Genomic DNA, 22,969 nt, shown 5'->3' on the forward strand with positions numbered 1-22,969 from the left:
CAAATGTGTGGCCCAGAACAGCAGAGGGAAGATGGAACCCACCTTGGTGCCTTCTCAGGCAGCAGACCAGGTAGAAACAGGTAATGAGCAAAGGCAATGCCCCCAAAGGAAGAAAACCATAGAGGATCCATCGTCTGTCCACGATCTCTTCCACGAAGGGTGGTCCTGAGGCACTGGTTGTATCTGAAATGTTAGTCAATTCTAAAGACATTAGGAAATTTGAGATATATTAGGATTGGCAAAATGCTCCGCATTGTCAGAACTTGAATGAAGGAGACCTCTAGCTGATGCTTCCATTTCCCTTCCAGGCCTTCCCCAAGAACCCCACCCTCAGCACTCTCAACCATCTCTTGCTTTCTTCCTGAGCATGTGTGGGTGGCTCTGGGTTATAATTTATCTTTTGCAAAAATTCTTTATTCTGTAAAACAATATCCATAACAGCTCTCAGAAAGCACTTCACCAAGCCCTTTCACTTACATTTTTTTATTTAACTCTTTTATTTACCACTTAAGAAAAGTAAGGAAGCCGTTATTTTTATCCAGTCCCCTGCCTTGAGAAGGGTATTATTGTTCCAAGATTTGCCCAAAATCAGCCAGCTTAGTGAGTGGCAACTGGGACTCAAGTCAACATGTTTCTGCTACTAAATTAAAATTCCTTTAACACAATGCTTTTTTGTTGTCTCATAACTCTTTGGTATCTCCAAATACCAAATACTTTTGAGATCTCCAAATAACTTTAGTATCTCAAGATATGCTTTGCTGGGCATACAGGTGGTGCTCATTATTATTGATCAATGTTTATGTGCATTAAGGTACTGTTTGTCCATGGTAGGTTGAAAGTTATTAGTGGGTCATGAAACAATTTAATAGGTCTCAAATAACGTTGAAAAAAATGAAAGATAACAGAATAGAAAATATTAGAAAGCACCACATCTTTAATTTTATACTTGCATTAATTTTTTTAATGCAAGAAATCTTTATTTATAAATATATTAACATATATATATTCACTTCTCCATACGCTTGGTTTTAGGGTAAAGGTGGTTAGGAGCTACAGGAGCCAGGCGTAAAGGGGTTTGGTAATTCAGAGCGGTAACAAATGTTGCATTATTCATGCTGCAGCTGTTGCTTATGTTGGAGGAGCAGCCAAGTCATTGTCAGGAATGACAGACACAGCTGTCTGGGGGAGGGGTATGCTGTGGTAAGGTTCCCACAACTGACAACGTGATACAAACAAATCCACCTAATTAAGAAGATCCAACTTTTATTACTTCTCCAGTCAGCAAACAATCTAGTGCCCTTAATTTTATTTGACTAGTTTGATACTTACTTATTAGAGGATGCTCTGAACTATTTTGAGTCCATTCTGAAATAGAAAAATAAGGTAAAGAATTGAAATTGGTTGTGGAGATAATGAAGGTATATACTCAGGTATGTCCAAAATCAGAGCCAGTCTCTGAGAGATCGCCTGCCTTTGCACACTAACCGAGAATCCAACAATCCAGCTCAAAGGCAATTTGCATAATTTGTAGATCACCACCTCAAGATGATGGACACAACATATATCCTGGGTTTATTTTGAGGCTCAGAGAAAGAGCATATAATTACAACACAACCTTTATCTGTCTGCTTTCGTTCCCTCTTCCCCATTCTTTGAGTACAAGGACATAATACAGCCTGTATGACACCTTCCGGCACTTGGAATGAGACGCACGTTCAGCAGGTGCTCCAATTGAATGTGAAAGGCCAGGAGGAAAGGATGCTTTAAACGACATGTGGAAACAAAGATTGTGCCTCTCACTCCCTGCCCATTCATACCGCCCCCACTTTCCTGCTAAGATGATGACCACCTGCCTTTGTGAAGTTCCTAATCAGGGACTGACCAAGCGCAGGTTGGGGAGGACCGAGTTGCAGGCCAATGTATGTTCCAGTGACTGTTCCCAGCTCTGTCAGCTTTTCCCCTGGGACTTTGCTTTGCAAAGTGCTTTTCTTCATTCTGGGAGAATATTGCTTTCCCAACAGCATCCAAGCCCCCACTCTGTTACAGCTCTGTTCTTACATGGATAAATTCTTGAACATAAAAAAGTGAAGGAGAGTCAGATACAAAACAGAAAAATTTCCAATATGCCCTGTGAAAGATATTTCAAGGGGAGAAAATGAAATATTTTTTTATCACACCTCCAAAACTGATTTACGGAAAGCACTGTCCATAATTTAGGAGTATATTTTTCTCCTCACCTCACATTCGGTTCACTGAGTACTCCCAGGTACAGAAGGAAAAAGAAGTTTTCTTCGACCCTTCCCTTGTTATGTTTGTTTTCATCACTTCATGAAAGGAAAATCCACACCTAGTTCAAAGCCACTTCCGAAATAACTCATTTGAATTTTGTGAAGGAAAAAGCAATGACCAGGAAATATGACACAGTTCCTGCTTGCCAGGACGTTATAATCCTTCATAAAGACATTTTCACACACTACTACAGTAAGTGATGAATGAGAGGCAGAGACCTTAAATGGTATAAAAATTGATAGAAAAGAGATGTCACTTCTTGCTAGGGTTAACATGGAAGTCTTCATTAAGAACTTGCAAAATGAGCTGGGCTTGACAGGAGAGGTGGAATTTTGATAGGTGTAGGCATATGAATGAGTGCCCTACAAGGGGTAAGAGCAACACAGGAAGGACCATGCTGGAGGTTTGGCAATGGCAAGTAGGGCTGTTAAGCTGGAGTTGAGGAGTTCTATCCAGAATCTGGAAACAATCCAGAAAGCCAGGTGAAGATGGAGTGTGGAAGGCCTTGAATGCTGGTTAACAAATAGGAGACCAATATTATAAGCACTGAGGAGTTTCTGCAGGAGACCCAATAAAAGAGTGACATTATGAAAGAATTTTATTAGGCATGTTAAGTGTATTAGGAAGGTTTTTGGCTGAAATAGACCAAAATGGCGAAACACTAAAAACAAGGCGTCCATACAATTAATTGGAATATATAGAAGGAGATAATGAAGGTCTAAGATGCTCATAGAAGATGTAGGAGGGAACAAATCACAGAGTGGAAGGCCTTTGACAGACAAGAGTAGAAGGCCAAAGCCAAGTCCTGGGGAATTCCCAATGGGAGGCAGGAGCATTGACTAACAAAGTGATAACAAAGATGTGAGAGTATAAAATTAGGAGAGTAGAAATCTTCAAAGGAAAACTTCAAAGGCCCTTAATGTCTCCCACTGAGCTCTTAGACTTTCCCTCTCACACTCTGTTCCGTTCAGATCCTAATAAGCACATTCCCTCAGGGCACAGGCTTAAGAGGGAACACCGGTTCCCTTTCCCTTGAAGTTAGGCCCCCTCCTCCCCAAAGGAAACATGGTTAATCCTAATTCCAGCCCTGACTTGATCACAAGAACGTGCACTTTTATGCAAACTTTATAAACTCTGCAACTATCTGTAGTCGTCATGGAAGAACCCAAATATGTAACAGAAGAGAAACCATAATACTCCTGGCAATCTTCTGTGTCATAAGTGATTATTAGCGTGCCTCTGATCCCAGCTAAATTCCTCCCTCTTGTACAGAAGCGGTTTGGTTCCCATGAAGAAAGACTACATTACACAAGAAGAATTGTCTTCCAAGGGAGGTGGACTCAATGCCACTGCATTTAATTTTATTATGCATTATATTAATGTACATTATATAAATTATTGAAGGGCACTTAATTATTTTATATTTAATAGGATAACTAATATCATCCTGGAAGTAATGTTTTGTAGGTTTTGCTTATTTTTATCATTTATTTTTCCAGTTAAAAGAAATAATACTTAAAAAAATCAGTATTCTATCTCATTATGTGAATTAATCTTGCAATTCTCTCCAGAAAGCATTCATTCCATACATGCTCAATATGGGCTTCTCCAGATTGTTAAAGGCAACTTTTTCACTTTGCATAGATTGTGTTCTTTAATTCATTTACAAAGAAATATTTATTGAGCATCCACTATGTGCCAGACACTATGCCATCTATTTGTAGAGAAGCAAAGATGTTTAAGACAGAGCCTCTATTCTAGAGAGCTTTATAAGTCAGTGCACGGATGGTTATAGGCAATAGCATTGAGTTTGACCGCAAATTTGCAAAAGCAGAGTCTCCAACTCTGCCATAAATCCCTTCTAGATTTCTGTGCCTCATAGCAGAGGTTTGCAGCTAGCACTGGAGTACTGAGCATTCCCTCAGGGGGCTGCTTTCAGAGATTTTAAAGTGATTTAAAGCATTTTAAAGGGATTTAAATGGGTTCCTTCATGGGGCTACTTGAAGAGAGTTTAAAAACTGACTCCAAAGTGTGAGTATAAAATAATAAATTAGTTTCTAAGAAACACAAAATGTTTGCATTCAAGTAAATGGTGTACATAGGAGTAATGATATGAGGCTGCATATAGATTCAGACATGCTACCACTGCCCCAAACTTCTTTGATATTTCTCTTTTGTAATAACCTTCGAGGTCAGTTTACAAGCCACAAAAGAAACTCCACCTCATTTCTTATAATTAAAAGGTGATCTTTTTTGATCCAAATATATTTTTTGTTGTGGTAAAATACATATAACGTGAAAATTACTATTTTAATAATTTAAAGTGTACAATTCAGTGGTATTTAAGACATTCACAGTGTTGTGCAACCATCACCACTGTCTAGTGTCAGAACATTTTCATCACTCCAGAAAGATACACTGTACCCGTTAAGTAGTCACTTGCTATTCTCCCTTTCCCCCAGCCCCTGTTAACTGTTAATCACTTTCAATCTCTATGAATTTTCCTTTTCTGGGTGTTTCATATAAACAGAATCATACAATATGTGATCTTTTGTGTCTGGCTTCTTTTACTTAGAATAACGTTTCTGAGGTTCATCTATGTTGTAGCATGTATTAGTACCTCATTCCTTTTTACGGCTGAATAATATTCCATTGTGTGGATATACCACATTTCCTTTATCAGTGTATCAGTTGATGGACATTTGGGTTGTTTCCATTTTTTGGTTGCTGTAAATAGTGCTGCTATAAACATTCATGTACAAGTTTTTGTGTGGATATATATTTTCATTTCACTTGCGGTATTTACCTAGGAATGGAATTACTGGGTCTGGGGCAACTATGCTTAACCTTTTCAAGAACTGTCAAACTGTTTTCCAAAGCAGTTGCACCCTTTTACATTCCTACTGGCAATGTGTGAGGGTTTTGATTTGTCCACATCCTTGCCAGCACTTGTTATTTTCCATTTTTAAGAAATTCTAGTGGATGGGAAGTGGTATCTTATGGTTTTGATTTACATTTCCCTAATAAGTATTGACATGGAGCATTTTTCATGTGCTTATTGGCCATTTGTATCTTCTTTGAATAAATGTCTATTCAAATCTTTTCCCCTTTTTTTAATTGGTTGCTTGTCTGTTTGTTATCAAGTTGTAAGAATTCTTGATGTATTCTGGGTACTAGTTCCTTATCAGACATGTGATTTGCAAATATTTTCTCACATTCTGTGGGTTGTCATTTTACTGTCTTGGTAGTGTCCTTTGATTCTCAAAAGTTTTTAACTTCGATGAAGTACAATTTATCTATTTTTTTCTTTTATTGCTTATGCTTTTGACATCGTATCTAAGAAACCATTGACAAACCTAAGATCATGAAGATTTACTCCTATGTTTTCTTCTAAGGAAACATAGTATTATAGTTTTACATAAACATAGATTTTATAGTTTTATCTCTTATATTTAAATATCTGATCCATTTTTACTTATTTTTTTGTATATTGTGTGAGGTAGAGGTCCAAATCATTTTTTTGCATGTGGATATCCAATTGTCCCAGCACCATTTATTGAAGAAATTATTCTTTTCCCATTGAATGGTCTTGACACTCTTGTTAAAAATCAATTGACCAAGGATGTATGGATTTATTCTGGATTCTCAATTCTATTCTATTGATCTGTATATTTATCCTGATGCCGGTACCACAGTTTCGATTATTGTAGTTTTGTAGTAAGTTTTGAAATAGGGAAGTGTTGGGTCCTCCAACATGGTTCTTCTTTTTCAAGATTTTTTTTGGCCCTTCTGGGTCTGTTGCAGTTCCATATGAATTTTAGGGTCAGCTTTTCCATTTCTGAAAAAAAGGTTGGTGGGATTTTGATGGGGATCGTATTGAATCTGTAAATCACTTTGGGAAATATTGCCATGTTAACAATATTAAATTTTCCAATCCATGAACACAAGATGTCTTTCTATTTATTTACGTTTTCCTTAATTTGTTTCAGCCATGTTTTGTTCAGTCTACAAGTCTTGCAGCTCTTAGGTTAAATTTATTCCTAAGTATTTTATTCTTTTTTGATGCTATTATAAATTGAATTATTTTCTTAATTTACTTTTGAGATTGTTCATTGCTAGCATATAGAAATACCACTGAGGGGCCGGCCCGGTGGTGCAGCAGTTAAGTGCACACGCTCTGCTTCTGCAGCCCAGGGTTCGCAGGTTTGGATCCCGGGCTCGCACAGATGCACCGCTTGTCAAGCCATGCTGTGGCACGTCCCATATAAAGTAGAGGAAGATGGGCATGGATGTTAGCCCAGGGTCAATCTTCCTCAGCAAAAAAGAGGAGGATTGGCATAGGATGTTAGCTCAGGGCTGATCTTCCTCACAAAAAAAAAAAAAAAACACTGATTTTTCTGTTGACCATATAACAACTTTGTTGAATTCATTTATTAGTTCTAATAATTTTCGTGGATTTTTAAGGATTTTCTATATATAAGATGATGTCATCTGTGACTAGAGATAATTTTACTTTTTCCTTGTCATTTTGGATGCCTCTTATTTCTTTTTTCTTGCCTAATTGCTCTGGCTAGAACTTCCAGTTCAATGTTGAACAGAAGTGGCAAAAGCATATATCCTTGTCTTGTTCTTGTTCTTAGGGGGAAAGCTTTCAATCTTGCACCATCGAGTATGATGTTTGCTGTGGGATTTTCATAAACCAAACATTTTTTTACTCTCCTCTACTTCTCTCTCTTTTTTTTCCATGTTGCATTCAGCTTGGTTTTGCCTAGCTAAACCTCAGTCGGTCCTTCCTCTGCTGTTTGAGCCTATTGAGGGCCTCTAGAGGGGGACTGGTGAGGCAGCTAACGCTATGAATATTCCCAAAACTCATCAGGGAGTCAGGTTATTTGTGTGCTGTTTGCCTTCTGTGCAAGCTGTGAACTATTAATAAGTGTATAATTGTCTGAGCTCCACGAACATAACTTCAAGGAATTATTTTCAGTAAAAGTCAAAGACATAAAAATGGAAGAAAAAAGAAAAGAAAACAAAAACAGAATAGAAAGCCGTCTACTACTATTGGTATTCACTTTGTAATTTTTTCCACATTTCAGTGGTCTACTTTTGGGCTTATCAAATAAATTGTATACCCCATAAAGGCAAGAACAATAGCTTTTATTATATTTTTCTCTACTCCTTTCTAATTCACTCACCCCTAAAACACTTACACACACACACACATATGTGCACATACATCACAGTCTGTGTGGTATGGCAACGTTCTGATGTTTTATGAGTTCAGTGTCTAACGTAATCACTTGAGAATCTGGGTCCTCTTTTTCCTTGAAACATAGTGAGAAAAACATTAGATAGTCTTGGTGTCGAGAACTCACCTGTCACATTAATGGTTACTGAGTGGCTTGCAATGAGTCCAGATGGAATATTCACAGAACAGCGGTATGATCCATTGTCACTAACAAGCACTTGATCAAAATGAAGAACAAAAATGGAACTATTGTTCCTTACTTCCCAACTCGTGTGTCTCTGAGGTGTATTCCCCAGATATGAACAGCTTTTTCCTTCGAGCTTGCACCAGGTCACGTTAGGTCTGTTCGCACAGTATTTTACAGGACATTCCAGTTGCAATGGATTCCCTGCTGACACAGTGTGTATGGAATATCTCTTAATGTAAAGCTGTACATCACATGGTTTTTCCCCTGAAAGATGAAAACAAAATTAAAATCAAATCTGATCTAGAAGGAACAGATATTTGCCACTTCAACAAAGATTTTTCAAGCATGATTCTATAATTTTCCCAGATAACATTTTTCAGTAATTAACCCTTGCTAACAGAATATCTAGCACATAGTGGCACAAAATAAATATTTGTTGGAAAAAACTAAAATAAATAATTTCCCCAATTGTTCAATAATTTCCTCAATTTCCAAAACATTACTGATATTTTTATTATAAAATTATATTTTGTTTTATTTTTATTCATTTTATTTTATTATTCTGTAACTAGCCCAATAGGCAGCAAATAATAATAACAATTTGTTTTTAATTACTTATTACATTCCAAGGGTTGTGTAAAGCATATTAAATATTTTAACTCATTTAATCCTCACAACAAAAAAATATGTGTTATTATGAATGCTTTTTTACAGATAAGAAAACTGAAGTAATAAAGAATTTGCCTAAAGTTATACACTAATAATTAGGAGAATCAAGATTTAAACTTGTACTAGAGTCCATTACTCTATAATTCATTAACCATTCCTCTGTAATGTTTCTTGAGTAGTAATCACATTTTCTATTACTAGCTCTGGTATATTCCAATAAGTGAGAGAGAGAAATTTTGTAGACAACTATTTCTCTATAATACTTGGCATTAAAATTTTTCTTTACTTGTTTTTCAATGGCTTTAACATTGCCTTGCAATTTTTTCCATGACTTTTTCCACGGGAGACAGGCAACTCAAGATAACTTTCTGAAGATAAGATGTTCTGAGATAACATGAATTTTTTATGTTTTCCCAGTGGGAGGAGAAGCAGCGATCCACCAGTTCTTGAAGTTCTGCCTACTGGCCCAACATACAGGAAATACGCCTTTCTTTGCTTTGGTAGGGAGAGATTTTCCTGGAAACAGATTTTTCTATTATCTTCTACGCACCTCCAGTTAGTAATTATCTTTGTATGTAAAATGTGCAGCATAGAAAAAAATTTAATTCTCTATATTATTGAATAAGTTCTGTTACTGTTAACTTATCATGAATGTATGTACCTGGTAACTTCAACATCTGGAGTATAACTGAGAACCAAGATACATGAAAAAGCAAACAAAATAAGTATCGCAAGATCCAAATTTTATCTCATTTTTTGTACATAATTTTTACAATTCCATTATCTCTTCCTAATTAGCCCAGAGGGCATAAGCGTGTTATACAGAGTAATATCTACATTCATAATGATAAGATTGAATCAACAATAAAACTTTAAATTATGTTTAATATCATCCACTTTTAAAAACAAGGAAGTGTTCAATATGTCTTACAAAGAATTTCATCAGAAATGGTTATACTTCAAAAAATGTTTTGGCCTCCAAAGGAGAAAACTTCAGTTACTTGGAATGTACATTTATGTGGAGTTATTCACTCTCTGATAATTGCTGGTCTGTATTGCCTCTTTTGAGACTCATGCACGTGAGCGTGAGAAATGGTGCCATTTTGACAACCACTTAACCTTTTTGCATCAGTTACATCATGAGTGTATATAAATCATGGAATATTCTACTCAGGAACTGGGAAAACAAAATAACTAAAATAGACCAAGATTCCCCTTAGTTAAGGACTTTGTAGTGATTTATATCTTTTTATTTTTCCAGTAGAGTTAAGGCTAAGCACATAGTCTTAAGAATGTTTTCTCTTTAAGTTTCTTTTCGTACATCCTTATAGTTCTTTCTTGGCTCTGTCTTCCTCTATTTTGATCTGCTCTTTCAGCAATATATCCAAGCAATCCCCTTCATTCATTTCTTTCAATAATCTTCAAGCAGTCTTCTTAATAGATTCATAGTATCATAGGTTATAATGACATAAGCATAATTGAGATTATAGACAAAACTCGCTCTTAAAGGCAAAGAGGGCTAAGGGCTAGTCAGATGTTAAACCAGGAGACAACTTTTAGCCTTGTATTCCACACACTGCTCTACTTATAATGTTCCACTTGATTTCTGCATCCTTGCCAGCATGAATATTCTCATTTTTAACTATTTCCTAACACCCAATAAACCTCTCACTATAATTTCTGCTTACATCTCATCAATCCCTGCTCAGAATAATTATAACCTGATTGAGTCTTCAGGAATTAGATGGAGACAAGAGACTTGCAGAAAAATGTTAGAATCTCTGTGTATTTATATATTTATAACTGCTTTGAGATCTCAAACAAGTTCACTTTAAGACTTCCTAATTCAGTTGCATCTGAAGATTCGGAATAAAAATGAAAGCAAATGAAAAGCCAAGTTATGAGGATGAGGTTTTCAAAAAATTGAAGAGAAAGGATGAGGTAACTTACTAAAAGGAAGTGCCTAACAATATGACACCTGGATGTGGTTAGACTAATCACAAAAAAGCAATAAGATTGGAGTTGGATAGGCCAAGTGAAACTCTGGTTTCCAGAAGTCTATTTTTCTACCAAAAGTTAGTAGACTGTCTTAGCCTCCTAACTTCACTTTCACTTACTTGGATAAGTCAATCATAGTTTATAGAGCCTATAACTCTGCGCCAGCATTGTGAAAAACAACAAGATCATTACAGACAAAGACCTTCTTGCCCTCAGGGAGCTTACCATTAAATTGGTGAGACAAAATTAACTAACAAGTCCACTTTTCTGGAATAAATTTACTATCTACCACTCTTTTTTTCTTCAAGTTTATCTGAACCTAAAGCAAGGCTCAGAGGGATTCTTGTACGCCAGTTGTTAGGAATAAATAAGACAAGATGCCTCCTTTCAAGGGACTTGCCTTCTAATGGGAAATAAAGATGCTTGACAAATGGGAGAAGGAAATAACGCTAGAAATAGGTGCAAACTCTGCTTGGGTTTGCAGAAGATTAACTTCAGCTGAGACTGTTGGTGCAAGTCTTAATGGAAAGGATATATTTGAGCTGAACATTAATGAATGAGTAGCTTTTTGATAATCAGAGCAGTGAATGGGACAGGGAAGGTATTTTAAGACTGAGGTAATAGAAGATCAAATGCAGAGAGGCCAGGCATCTCATGGCAGATTAGGGAATTGATACACACATGGATCATGGTTTTCTGAAATAGTGACATGGAGACCACTGGTTGTTTCAGAATAAATGAATAAGTATTAGGTGGGAGAAATTTAAGCTTTGATTCTCCATGAGAAAACAGAGCCTGATTCTTTGGGGATATTTATAAAGGTCATGTAAATAGCTGAAAATGAGAATATTCATTTGAACACGATTGTTCAAATGCTAGCTCGTTGTGTGATGTTGAGATAGCCACCCAGTCTCACTGGCCCTCAGTTTCTTACACAAGAAACTTCCCTCAGTGTGTGACCGACACTATAAAACCACTTCTGAGTCTTACTATTACAATGTGATACCTTTTCATTTAGCCATTGAGCTGTTACGCAATGCTAATAGCACAACTGAGCATCCCTTCTAGTTTCAGCATTTTATGACTATATGCCTGGGAGAAGTGCGCAAAATGGGTTAGGAGTGGAGAAGAGAGCTAGCTGTTAGTCCTGGCCACATCACTGACTTGCGATAGGATTATAGAAACATCACTGTGGTTCTCGCATATTCCTATCAGCAGGGTGAGGATCATTGACTGTCACATTCACTGGCATAGGAATTTTTCTTTTTTTAAAGATTTTATTTATTTATTTTTTTCCCCCAAAGTCCCAGTAGATAGTTGTATGTCATAGCCGCACATCCTTCCAGTTGCTGTATGTGTGACGCGGCCTCAGCATGGCTGGAGAAGCGGTGCGTGCCCGGGATCTGAACCCGGGCTGCCAGCAGCGGAGCTGGCGCGCTTAACCACTAAGCCATGGGGCCGGCCCCTAGGAATTTTTCTTGAACAGAGGACTGAATAGATGAATGCAGGCTTGTCAGCAGGCATTAAAAGTCATCAAGAGTACCCTCTCTTTGTACAAAGAAGTTATTAACACTTACCATCTCCCTCAGACTAAAACTAATGTTTAGAGTGCAGGAATGATGCACTCAGCTAAATGGCACAATTCTAATTTTCCATCTGACAAGCCAGTTGACAATTTGTTGCTTATCCTAAATTATGTATATCCATCTCATGACACTCAGGACAGCCAAAGCTGTCCCCAAGGGATTTGTCTTGCCAAATAAACACTTTTTGAAGAGGGATGAAGATCACACCTGTTTTGGGCTGGGACTTATCAGCCTACATTAGTTATTGTTGTCCCTGCTGTTATTGTTCCTGTTGTTTTTCTTAAACATTCATATCTAACGGTAGGGAATTTTAATGCTAAAAATAATTAAATAAATACGTGCAGTAAAAGGACGACACGTCCACTATCCCCAGGCTCTCATACAATGAAGCATCCCTTTTTAAGTCACTGACTGTAGGTTTAGGAAGTCTCTCATTTTAAAAATGCTTATGAAAATCACTACTGTATTATTACCGTATGTATATTTCACGGTCAGGATGTACCTAGCATATTTGGTGCCCAGACTACATCATTTTTAACAACTCTCTTCTTTATACAGAAAAATATTTTCAGAAATAACCATGAAGTGATACAAGCAATAAAATGGCCAGAAAAGAAACACAGACTGTGGATATTTTCTTTCATTGAACTCCATATATAAACCCATGTAAGTTAAAAAAAAAAAGGAAAAATTCACAGCTATTTATTTAATAATTTTTATATCTACCTAAACAGTATGAACTTTGATCCTTTAGTTAAAGTCTGAAATACTAATTTACATAAATAATTTTCTAGTAACCAACAAGTAAATTTTATTAAAACTGAAATTATACAAAAGATACAATTTAGGCAACTACTAAGTTGTGCCACTGATGTAAATTTTATTCTCTGGATTCATTCTTCAATTTTAAAACAATTAACACTTTAAAGAGAAGAATGTATTTCTATTTCGATTGCAAAGATACTAATCAATAAAAAATTACACCTCGCAGTTGATACTGTTGCACTGTTCTAAATTTTGAACAAGTAAATATTCAAAATGATTGCATAGAATGAAAGCAATAAAACTGCTCACATTCTGTTTCTTTGTTTCTACAAGCACTGTGGTGGTGTTGTTTTTTTAAAATCTATTGTTTAAATGCAGGAACATGTACGACCACAGGGAGAGGGGGCACTAACTGCCTGGGACAAGCTCGAGTGATTCTGAACAGTATGAATTTGCTCTGAAATGGAACATATGCAGCTGAATTTGTATGTGTTCAGGGCCAACTCTAAAACTAGGAAGTTTTCTGAGTTAAGTTTCATACAGAATGTGACATTTATCAAAGGGGAAGTACTGAAAAATGTGCAAATTTGAATCCTACATACATATTATTAAAACGCAGCACTAACCGTAGTAATTTTTTAGAACTTAGACCAAAAATATTTTTAGGAGGAGGAGTATTTTATCACTAATATTGTTCAGAATTGCTGGTACATGGTGATAATTAAAAGTAGACCAACGTTTAATTGCTTTTAAATTCTGTACAGACAATGTACTTCCTTAATGTCCACATCCTGGAGTGTGGACATCCCACTGTCCATGGCTGGTAATGTGACAGTTTCTAGTGCAAAGGGGATGCAGAAAGAGGCTTACATTGCTCTTCAATTTTCCCATCAGATTTTTCTTTGATTATCTTGGATAAGATGCAATCTCTCAGAGCTTTCAAATCTCCAAAAGGGAGAGGGCCCTTCTGGCTGGGTCAATCAGGACAGGCTTCATGGAGGAGGTTCAATCTTCTCTGTCCCAAACCCCACCCTGGGGCAAACCTAGTTCTCCTCCCATGATCACAGTGTAATACCATCATCTACCTAATCACAGGGGGCAGAACCTGGGAGCCAGCTTGGTCTCTTTCCCCTTTACTGCCCCGTTCCATCAGTCACCAAGTTCATTCAGCATCCAAAATATCTTTCAAATTTGTTTCCATGCCACTGCCTTAATTTGGACTCATTCTATTTCACGTGGATTATTGTCAGCCTACCAACTAGTCTTCTACATTCCAAACGTGGCCTTGCTCCCCTCCCCCCACCCCAATCCATTCTCCACGTCACTATCACAGTTTGCATTCTTAAAATGAAAATCTAATTGCAAGATTTTTTTCCTAAAACCCTGCAGAGACTCTTTAATGCCTGCAGGAAAATGTCCAGACTTCATCAAATGGCATTTAGCCCCTGCTTTCTTATGCAAACTTACTCCACCCCCATGCTCCAGCAACCCAAGTCCTCTTGATATTCCCCCTGGCGAATGTCCCGTGCTATTTTATGTGACATGCGTCATTCTATTACAATTAAATATTTGTTTGTGCATCTGTATTTCTATCTGGTCTATGACCTTCTTGATGGGATGATACATATCTCTGCAGAAGGAGATAGCCTTAGAAAAGGTATAAAAGTGAGAAGGTATGAAGCACTCTGAGACCAAACAGAAAGAGCTACATGAAGAGAAAAATGTCCTGTTCACAACTCTGACTAATGCTCTCTGTGCACTGAGGGCACAGAGCAGACACAGCCTAGTTCTTAGAGAGATGGGCTAACAGGCACTGAGATGAAGAATGTATGTATCCTCAACATACCCGGTAGTGGTTAAGTTATAACCACTAAAGAAAAACTAGACCTCACAAGTATGCAGTGTGGGAAGGCCTGATTTATGTCCACTCAGGTGTGATATTCAAAATATTTAGGGGCCGGCCCCGTGGCACAGCGGTTAGGTCTGGCATGCTCCACTTTCGTGGCCCCAGTTCATGAGTTCAGATCCCAGGTGCAGACCTACACCACTTGTCCACCATGCTGTGGTGGAGACCCACATACAAAATAGAGGAAGAATGGCACAGACGTTAGCTCAGGGCTAATCTTCCTCAAGCAAAAAAAAAAAAAAAGAAGAAGAAGATTGGCAACAGATGTTAGTTCAGAGCGAATCTCTCTCACCAAAAAAAAATAAAAAATTTAACAAGCGACACTCCATGGTCACCCAGACACTCAGATCAGTCAATCAGAAAGGCATGCCAGCCACAAACAACTACACGATCTAGCACCTTCCAGCTGAGCAAGGGTAGCTGCAGGTATAAATACCATCAGGAGCTGAAGAGGGTAGGTAACTTGTGAAACCTATTAGCTCTTAAAAAAAGGGGTTTGTGTTTATGAATCTTAGATAAAATACAATTCTTTCATTTTTTTTGAGGACAACCGGCCCTGTGCTAACATCTGTTGTCAATCTTCCTCTTTTTTTTTTTTCCTCCCCAAAGCCTCAGTACATAGTTGTATATCATAGCTGTAGAGTTGTAGCTCTTCTATGTGGGACGCCAGCATGGCTTAATGAGCAGTGAGTAGGTCCACGCCCAGGATCCAAACCGGCAAACCCCGGGCCGCCGAAGTGGAACATGCAAACTTAACTGCTACGCCACTGGGCCAGCCCTAATTATTTCATATTTTAAAGAGCATATGCCTTGTTTATAACTATTACCATGAGGAAAATCCCAACTGAGACTCACTCTCCACTGAAAAATCTTTCCATATTTATGAAAAGTTCAAAATGGTTAGTTACAGTCTCTGAAAGAAATGAATGACTAATGAATGTAGACTGCCTTAACTTGAGCTAGACAGAGTTAGAGTTGAACATAAAAGTGTAAACAAATAATTTCTAAAAAACTAAAATGATTATGAAAGGTACGATATACCAATAATTTTCTGCGACGTGAACCTGGATTTCAGCTTCTATTAGAAGATACTATGGTAGACAAACAACAAACGAAAACTTCAGACACGTGGTGGGGAGGCTACAGAAGGAGAGAATCTTCAGACTCAGGGGGAAAACAGGCCTCCAAGGATGCTGATGGTGTAATGAGTCTTACTTCACAGGGCTGGCATGAAGGGCAGGGGAGATATGATGACCAGCAAGAAGGGACACAAGTGCCTCTTCCCTTGCAAATTGGTGCCGGTTTAGTGGTCCCATGAGGCAGTGACTTGAGTATAGCCAGGGCCACTCCACGCACAGCAACAGCATCCATGTAATCACACATCAAAGATCCTGGAAGGACATCCACCTGCACAGCCTTAGGGAATCACACGCACAGCAGCAGGAGCCCACACGGCACACTTCCCATCATAAGCTAGCTGGCGTAGACTCAGAAAATCAGAAATGTGGTGACAGGAGATGAGGGTGGGGGAGTTCCAACTCATACAGACGCCACTAATTTAATGTCATATTATGTAGTATTGATTAAACTTATTACTCTAACTCTGTGGTAAACAAACCCACCACACAAGACAGATATTCCCAGAGGTGCTAGGAATTCCTGGGGAAATTTGATACACACATATATATGTTAAAATCAGAGCTTCTATTGTAAAAGGTGACCATTGTTAGTTTAAAGAAAACCCTGTGACTTGATATCAGGGGTACAATGAAAACTGACTGTGCCTTAGTCCCTACTGTGAGATGAAAGATATTCACATACCTCTACCTGACAGACAACATGAAATGTAATACAGATCACAGATATAGAAGCAGTGTGAGATAATAGTTTAAGTTTTTCTTCTTCTCTGTGGATATTGTCTGATATTGGTCTTTAGACAGGGTTAGGCATCTCCTCCTTGTCTAAACACACACACACATGCACACATACACACAAACATACACACACACACACACAGAGACACTCATGTAATGTAAAGTTCCTTTAGCAAAAACAGAACTGGGAAGAATTAACTTCACACCAAGCATACACATGGTATGAATCCATATTTACTCCCTTCACTTAAAAAACAAAGACCACGAAACAAGAAAATTGAGAGAATTTTCACAATCATTTTCTATATTATTACTATTTCCTCTTTAAAAATCTCCTTTTAATGGCATGTGAAACTGTTCTTTAAGTTCGTTTTCATGTAGTACTTATTTAGCACACTTTGAAGCAGTTTATTCTAGGGCTGGAATTTCTCACAGTGTGATATGACTATTTGGAGGGAAAATTTGAAGACTATCTTTTCAATCTAGTTATATTGAGCAATTTAAGACTTTAAACCATATATCTCTTGGTTTTATCTAGTTTGGGATAATTCTGAAATTGTTTTGCCTTGAAACAGTCATTCTAGTGTTTGCCATAGTTTTGTCTCACAATTAGCAAAGCTTACAAAACACCTGTGCCATTTCCTCTCTTCGAGGTATTAAAGAACAGGACAAGCCAAGAGCTTTAGTGATCATCAGGTCAGATAGCACATGGGTAGTTTGTCACATTTGGGAGATCACCTCCAGAATCACTGCTTCACATTCATTGCCACTTGCTCACAGGTACACCGCATCTCGCGTTATCCAAGTGCTATAGATCCATTCTAGATCCTCCTGACCGGAAGAAATTACAGGATATGACTAATATTTTTTGAGTTCTTATTATGTGCTATTTACTTTTAGGTACCATACATATTGTTTCATTTGATCTTCACAATTTTACGAGGTTAGTTACGATTATTATCTTTATTTATTTATTTATTTTTGCTGAGGAAGAGTCGCCCTGAGCTAACATCTGTTGCCAATCTTCTTCTATTTTGTATATGAGCCACTGCCACAGCCTGGTCACTGAGCGACAAATGGTGTAGGTCCACACCTGGGAGCTGAACCTGGGCCACCAAAGCAGAACACATGGAACTTAACCACTAGGCAACCGTGGCTGGCTCTATCATCTTTATTTTTAAGTTGGGGAAACCAAGTATTAGACAAGCTAAGCCACTTGCTCAACATCACCAGCCAGTGGGAGGCAGAGCCAGGACCAGGATGTGAACCCAGGCATGGCTAACTCCAAAGCACAAGCTCTTATCTGGCAGGGTAATTGTGAAAGTAAATGGAACATATAGGAAGAGTTCTTAGCACTATGCTTGGCTTATAATAAACAACAGTAAATGCCAGGTGTTATTATTTCTTAGATAGGATGAATTTAGGGAATTGAGAACAGCAGTTGAGAAATGCCTGTAGGTGGCAGAGACAAGATGGAAACCCAGAAAGTCTGCCCCAAGTCCCTCTGCTCTGAACAGTTATTCCCAGCTGCATTCAGGGATCAGCAGTGATGCATAATGACTGGTGTGTACATCAGGCAAACAAATATAATAGAGAAAAGGCAATACATCTCATAGAAAAATGTCCTTTTATCTGAGAGATGAATTTCTATAGAATTATACTAACCAGCAAGGCTGGCCTTGGTCAAAACTGGGAAATAAAAAAATCTTTGTCTTTGGATACTTTTCCAAGCTTTCTCTCAGTAGTTTTTAATTATATTTCTACCAAGTGACAAATGTCCCCTTGCAGTTCTACCCTATTGGTCACTGCCTTTGTCTCCCCAGGCCAGAGAATTCACATGTGTTCCATTCCTTCAGAGTCCTGCCCACCCTATGTGACAAGGATGAGCATCCATTGGGGTGTTCACTGGCCAATGTGTAATTATCTCCCTAAAATAGCAAAAGTTTTTAGCCAATTTAATGAGCCCTAAAGAACGATGATCTGTGTTGACAATTTAGAGACTAGTTCTGGCCAGAGGAGACTTTGACTGCCTACTACAGGTGGGCCCTGTCCTTCAGATATGCCAGGCCCTCCACCTTGGTCACAGTGCCTTAAGGAAGAAAAGTAGGGCAGTAAAAGCCTAGAGCATCTCTTACAAGCTGTGGATCAAAGAGAGCATTTGGCATTTTATCAGAAACCAACATGGGTATTTCTAAATATTGCCTTCAGTGATAGAGTGGTTACTTATGATGCTCACAGTAAAGTGTAAGTTATGTGTTATTGGAAAGACACAGAGAAAGTCCATCCCCACCTCTTTCATAGATACTTCTTTGCCTTCCTAATACATTCTACTACATAGATCACGCTGAAGTTCACCAGCATTTTCAAAGCCGTAGAAGATAATTAACAATATCTATGTGGGTAGAAACTGCCAATTGTCCCCCAATATTAATTCTCCTCTTCTACTATCGTAGAAGAAAATTAAACGGGGCCATTACCACCAGCTAGAACCTAAATGCCCCAGCCTTCCTGATAGCCACTTCTGGACAATGGGCTGTTTGTGACGTATGTGAGTTCCAGGTTGTGCTCATTAGATAAAGACGGCCATCAGGAAGGAGAAAAAGAGAAGTTAGAGAGCTCCACCAGCTAAACTTGATGTTTCCTTATGACTGGCCTAGAAGGCCCTTCTAACACGCTCCTGGACTCTGTTTAAAGGGAACCTGAAATGCTACATGCTTAGATTCTGAGCATACTAAAATGATACCTCTGCATGTCTACACAGAGACATGCGCACACAATTTCTTCTATAGAGATAAGCATGTAAATCAGAGCCTATAACCAAGACAGGATACTAGAAAGGTGAATAATATTGAGCTTATTTTGAGGTAAGGGGATGGAGAACATTAGAAAAGTGAAGCAAATTGCATATGATACAACAATTCGCTGACACAATAACTCAAACCGCATGATTCCCAAAGTATCATCATTTCTTGGTGGTTGGGGATGATAGCAGATAATGATATCAAGAGTTATTTGTAGACTACTTTTGTCAACCCCAAAGGAAAGATGGTCTCCCAATACTGTTTTAAGGGAATTATTAAGCAAATTAAATTTTGGACTAAAAGGAAAAAAAAACATTATTAGCTAAACTTACACAGAACTTAATGTGTCAGGCACTCTTTTAAGTGCTTTAAAGAATTAATTCACTTAATACAATAACCCTATAAAGTCGATATCACTATGTCCTCATTGTTTAGATGAGGAAACTGAACCAGAGAGGTAACAGTCACACAACCAGTAAATGGCAGAGATGGGATAGTGATCTCTGGCAGTCTGGCTGTGGAGTCTCTGATCCTAACCACCCCACGACTGCCTCTCCAAGAAACAAAGCAAAAGGTTGATTTCATTTTTGGATCTGATTACAGATGCCTGTGAACATTTTTCTTTCAACAATTCTGAATTCTAAGTAAAGGTGAAACTCACAAATAGTGGAAATTAAGTAGGAAAGTCCCAGTGAAGCAAAATAAACAACATTTGACTTCAACATTACAATAGAGGAAATTTTGATAGCGGGACAGAGGAAGCAGCAATTAATTGAAGAGCTTCTCAGTGTGAGGAAAGTCTATTCAAGGTTATTATCAGCGCAGGGGTTAGTCTTTTCACACCTTAATCCAGGAAATCATGCAGCTGCAGAATGTATTCCGAGACATTAACGTAAAAGGGGGTCATATTTTGTGGCAGGCATTTTCGTAATAACAATGCACAAGCATTTGGCAAAGACAAAGAGAGCTCTATCTCTAGAATACCATGCGCACATTTCAATAGAAATAAATAGCTAGAGCCATAGAAACAAGCCTGATAAAGACATTGTGCTACAAACTAGAACTTCACAGAATGATAGACAGATGCAAAGCACTTTCTGGCCTAATGTTTGTGCTCTGACCCAAGGATGTGGCCAGTTCAGGGTGGAGCAACACAATCTGCATGGGAGGTGGGGTGTGGATCCATGGACCATGCTGAACCATCGCAATAAAGGGGAAAGAGGACACAGGCAAAACCCAAATGGACACTTGGCTCTAACTACTGTGTTCTCCAGGGAGCCAAACTCTAAGTGTCCTCCGGTACTAGACCATATTAGGATTATTTTTTATCACAATAAGTAGTGATCCATCAAATATTTCCTACTGCCTTCATTCCGGATCATATATAGTTCCAGGCAATATCCAGACATTAACTGCAATGCTCCCGCCTGATGGAAGGTGGACTCCTCGGTTGATCCTCAACTGAACAAGTGGTCCAGAGCCTCACAACTGGAGCTGCTCATTGACGACTGGGTAGGGATGTCTCTTCCTGCAGCCTAATTCTTGTCAGCATAGCCTGTCCATCTGTCCACGAAGGGAAGGTGCTGACACTTCTATTACTTTCTTCAGGACAGAAATCTTAGGCTAGATATTGAGGGGCAGAGTTCCCTCTAATTTTTTTGAGAAACACAAAAAGCAAGCAAGCATAATTTCATTGTAAAGAAGGACCTGGAACAGGGAGTTTGTAGAAATTACATTTTTCCCAACCTTATTATGGATGCAGCCTCATTCCTGAAAAGAGGCACACAGACCTCACATTGCTTTGAAGAGGGGCAGGAAAATTTTCTTTTAACTATTTTGAAACTTTGCCAGTGTAAATGATGCAATAATTGAGTAAATCATAGAAAATCCCCAAGATATAAAGATTAAAATTAATGTGGTTTTACGGGATAGAGCCATCAGCTCTGTCTGGGAGAACAAATCTCACCAAACATTTATCTCAACCTGTATCCTTAATTTAATGCAAGTAGTGTGGCAAGCCATCAACTACTATCTAAGATACCTGGCCAGTACTTTGTCCAAGCCTTCCCTTGGACAAAGGAATTTTCATTTTCCAAATAATTTGATTCACTATATTTTGGGCTAAATATATTGCACAATTTATTTGATTTATTCATTTTGTTTTGTTTAAAAACTCAACTATTTTAAATGATAAGGCTAAAACTTACTTCTCATTTAATTGAATTTTGTGAAGTTGCTTGGTGAAAAGAATATTGGCAAAAATACCATTAACACTTATCAAACTTTCAGTATATGCACTTACTCTGCCAAGAACTTTACCCGTGTTACTACATTTATCGTCTTCACAATAGGCCCATAATTTAGGTACAATTATTATCTCTCTGTTACAAATGAGAAAACTAAGGATAATAAACGAGAGTCACACAGTAAGCAGCAGAGCCAGTAAATGAACCCAATCCTAACACCCGAGTCCATTTTTGTAAGCACTCTGGGAGGAGGAATAGAAGGTGTATCCCATTCCCAGTGTGATATAGCACTGAAAATTCTTTTACTTCACTTCACAGAGAATAGTTTATATATTCTTCAAGTTGGTATGAATTCTGTTTAATAATATCTGACTCCAATTGTAGCTGTGTGATTGTAGGCATCTGATGGAAAGTGAAAAATCCAGTTAGCCATCTAAGCACCTAAGCAACGAAATACCAAATACTTGCAAACATAAAAATGCTTAGATGATTGAGGGAATTTTTACTTTGTATCTAGTTGTGTGCTATCTTGGCATCACGAAGACAAATTTAAAACCACACACTTCTAGAATTGAAGATGACATTCTATAGGATTTCAGCAACCATATTTTCTGATTTAAATCCATAGCACACAAACTGATACGACTATGCGTCCTTGTGGGGATCACAAGACAGGGTATTTGAAACCAGACCTGAGGAAAATCAGAAATTTCTGCTGGCTATTTGCAGTCCTTCCCCCTTGACGATAAGCAGGGCCCTGTGTCAATGTAAGGGAGCAAGTGAACTCACCAGAAGGAAGAAATTGCTTTTTTGTCTGCATAAAATCTTTGTAGAAGTGGCCAAACGTCATCTATCCAGAATCCATGCTGTTTTCTGCATCAAATGGCACCCAAGTAGGGACCATTCTCTTTCAATATAATAGAAGCAATGGCGGAATGCTCCAATCCTGTATTTCTCAGCATTTTCTCATTCAGTATTCTCAAAGCACACACCCCACTGAAGCAAGTCGTGAGATTTTACTTAGCGACATTATTAAAGAGCAACCATGGAGTCAGCTATAACCCCAGTTATCCAACACCTAGCCTACACAACTGAGCACTACAACACTCTGCTAGCCTCAGTTTGGAAAGAACAAGCTATTTATTCACCACCAGTACGGCATCCAGAGTATTTTTGCTAGTAGTCGTGATAAATTTGTACTTTACTATTTATAATATCCACCCAATTCTCTTTTCTTATCATCAGAACATGTTTTTTAAGAAAATCAGCCAAGCCATAATTTGAATACCATGTTCTAATTTGGTTTATGTCCTATAACGTCTTCAGTGAAAAAATCTAACTACTTGGTTTCATCTACCGTTATCCTCTTGACCTAAACACTACATCCTACTGAGATCAAAAGA

The 22,969-nt window shown here is 38.1% G+C and overlaps 1 protein-coding gene across 1 annotated transcript in view; it reads right to left on the reverse strand.

Moving 5' to 3' along the window:
• Positions 1-22,969, reverse strand: part of BTLA (B and T lymphocyte associated) — a 32,223-nt gene that overhangs the window by 8,887 nt on the left and 367 nt on the right. The window contains exons 2-4 of the mRNA XM_058555779.1: positions 7,662-7,985; positions 1,330-1,365; positions 43-183 (exon numbers count right to left, since the gene is read on the reverse strand). Of these exons, the coding sequence (XP_058411762.1) occupies positions 43-183; positions 1,330-1,365; positions 7,662-7,985 (501 nt within the window). The remainder of the gene's footprint in view (positions 1-42; positions 184-1,329; positions 1,366-7,661; positions 7,986-22,969) is intronic.

The sequence above is a fragment of the Diceros bicornis genome, chromosome 15, assembly GCF_020826845.1.
Source record: "Diceros bicornis minor isolate mBicDic1 chromosome 15, mDicBic1.mat.cur, whole genome shotgun sequence".
Classification (NCBI taxonomy): Eukaryota; Metazoa; Chordata; class Mammalia; order Perissodactyla; family Rhinocerotidae; genus Diceros; species Diceros bicornis.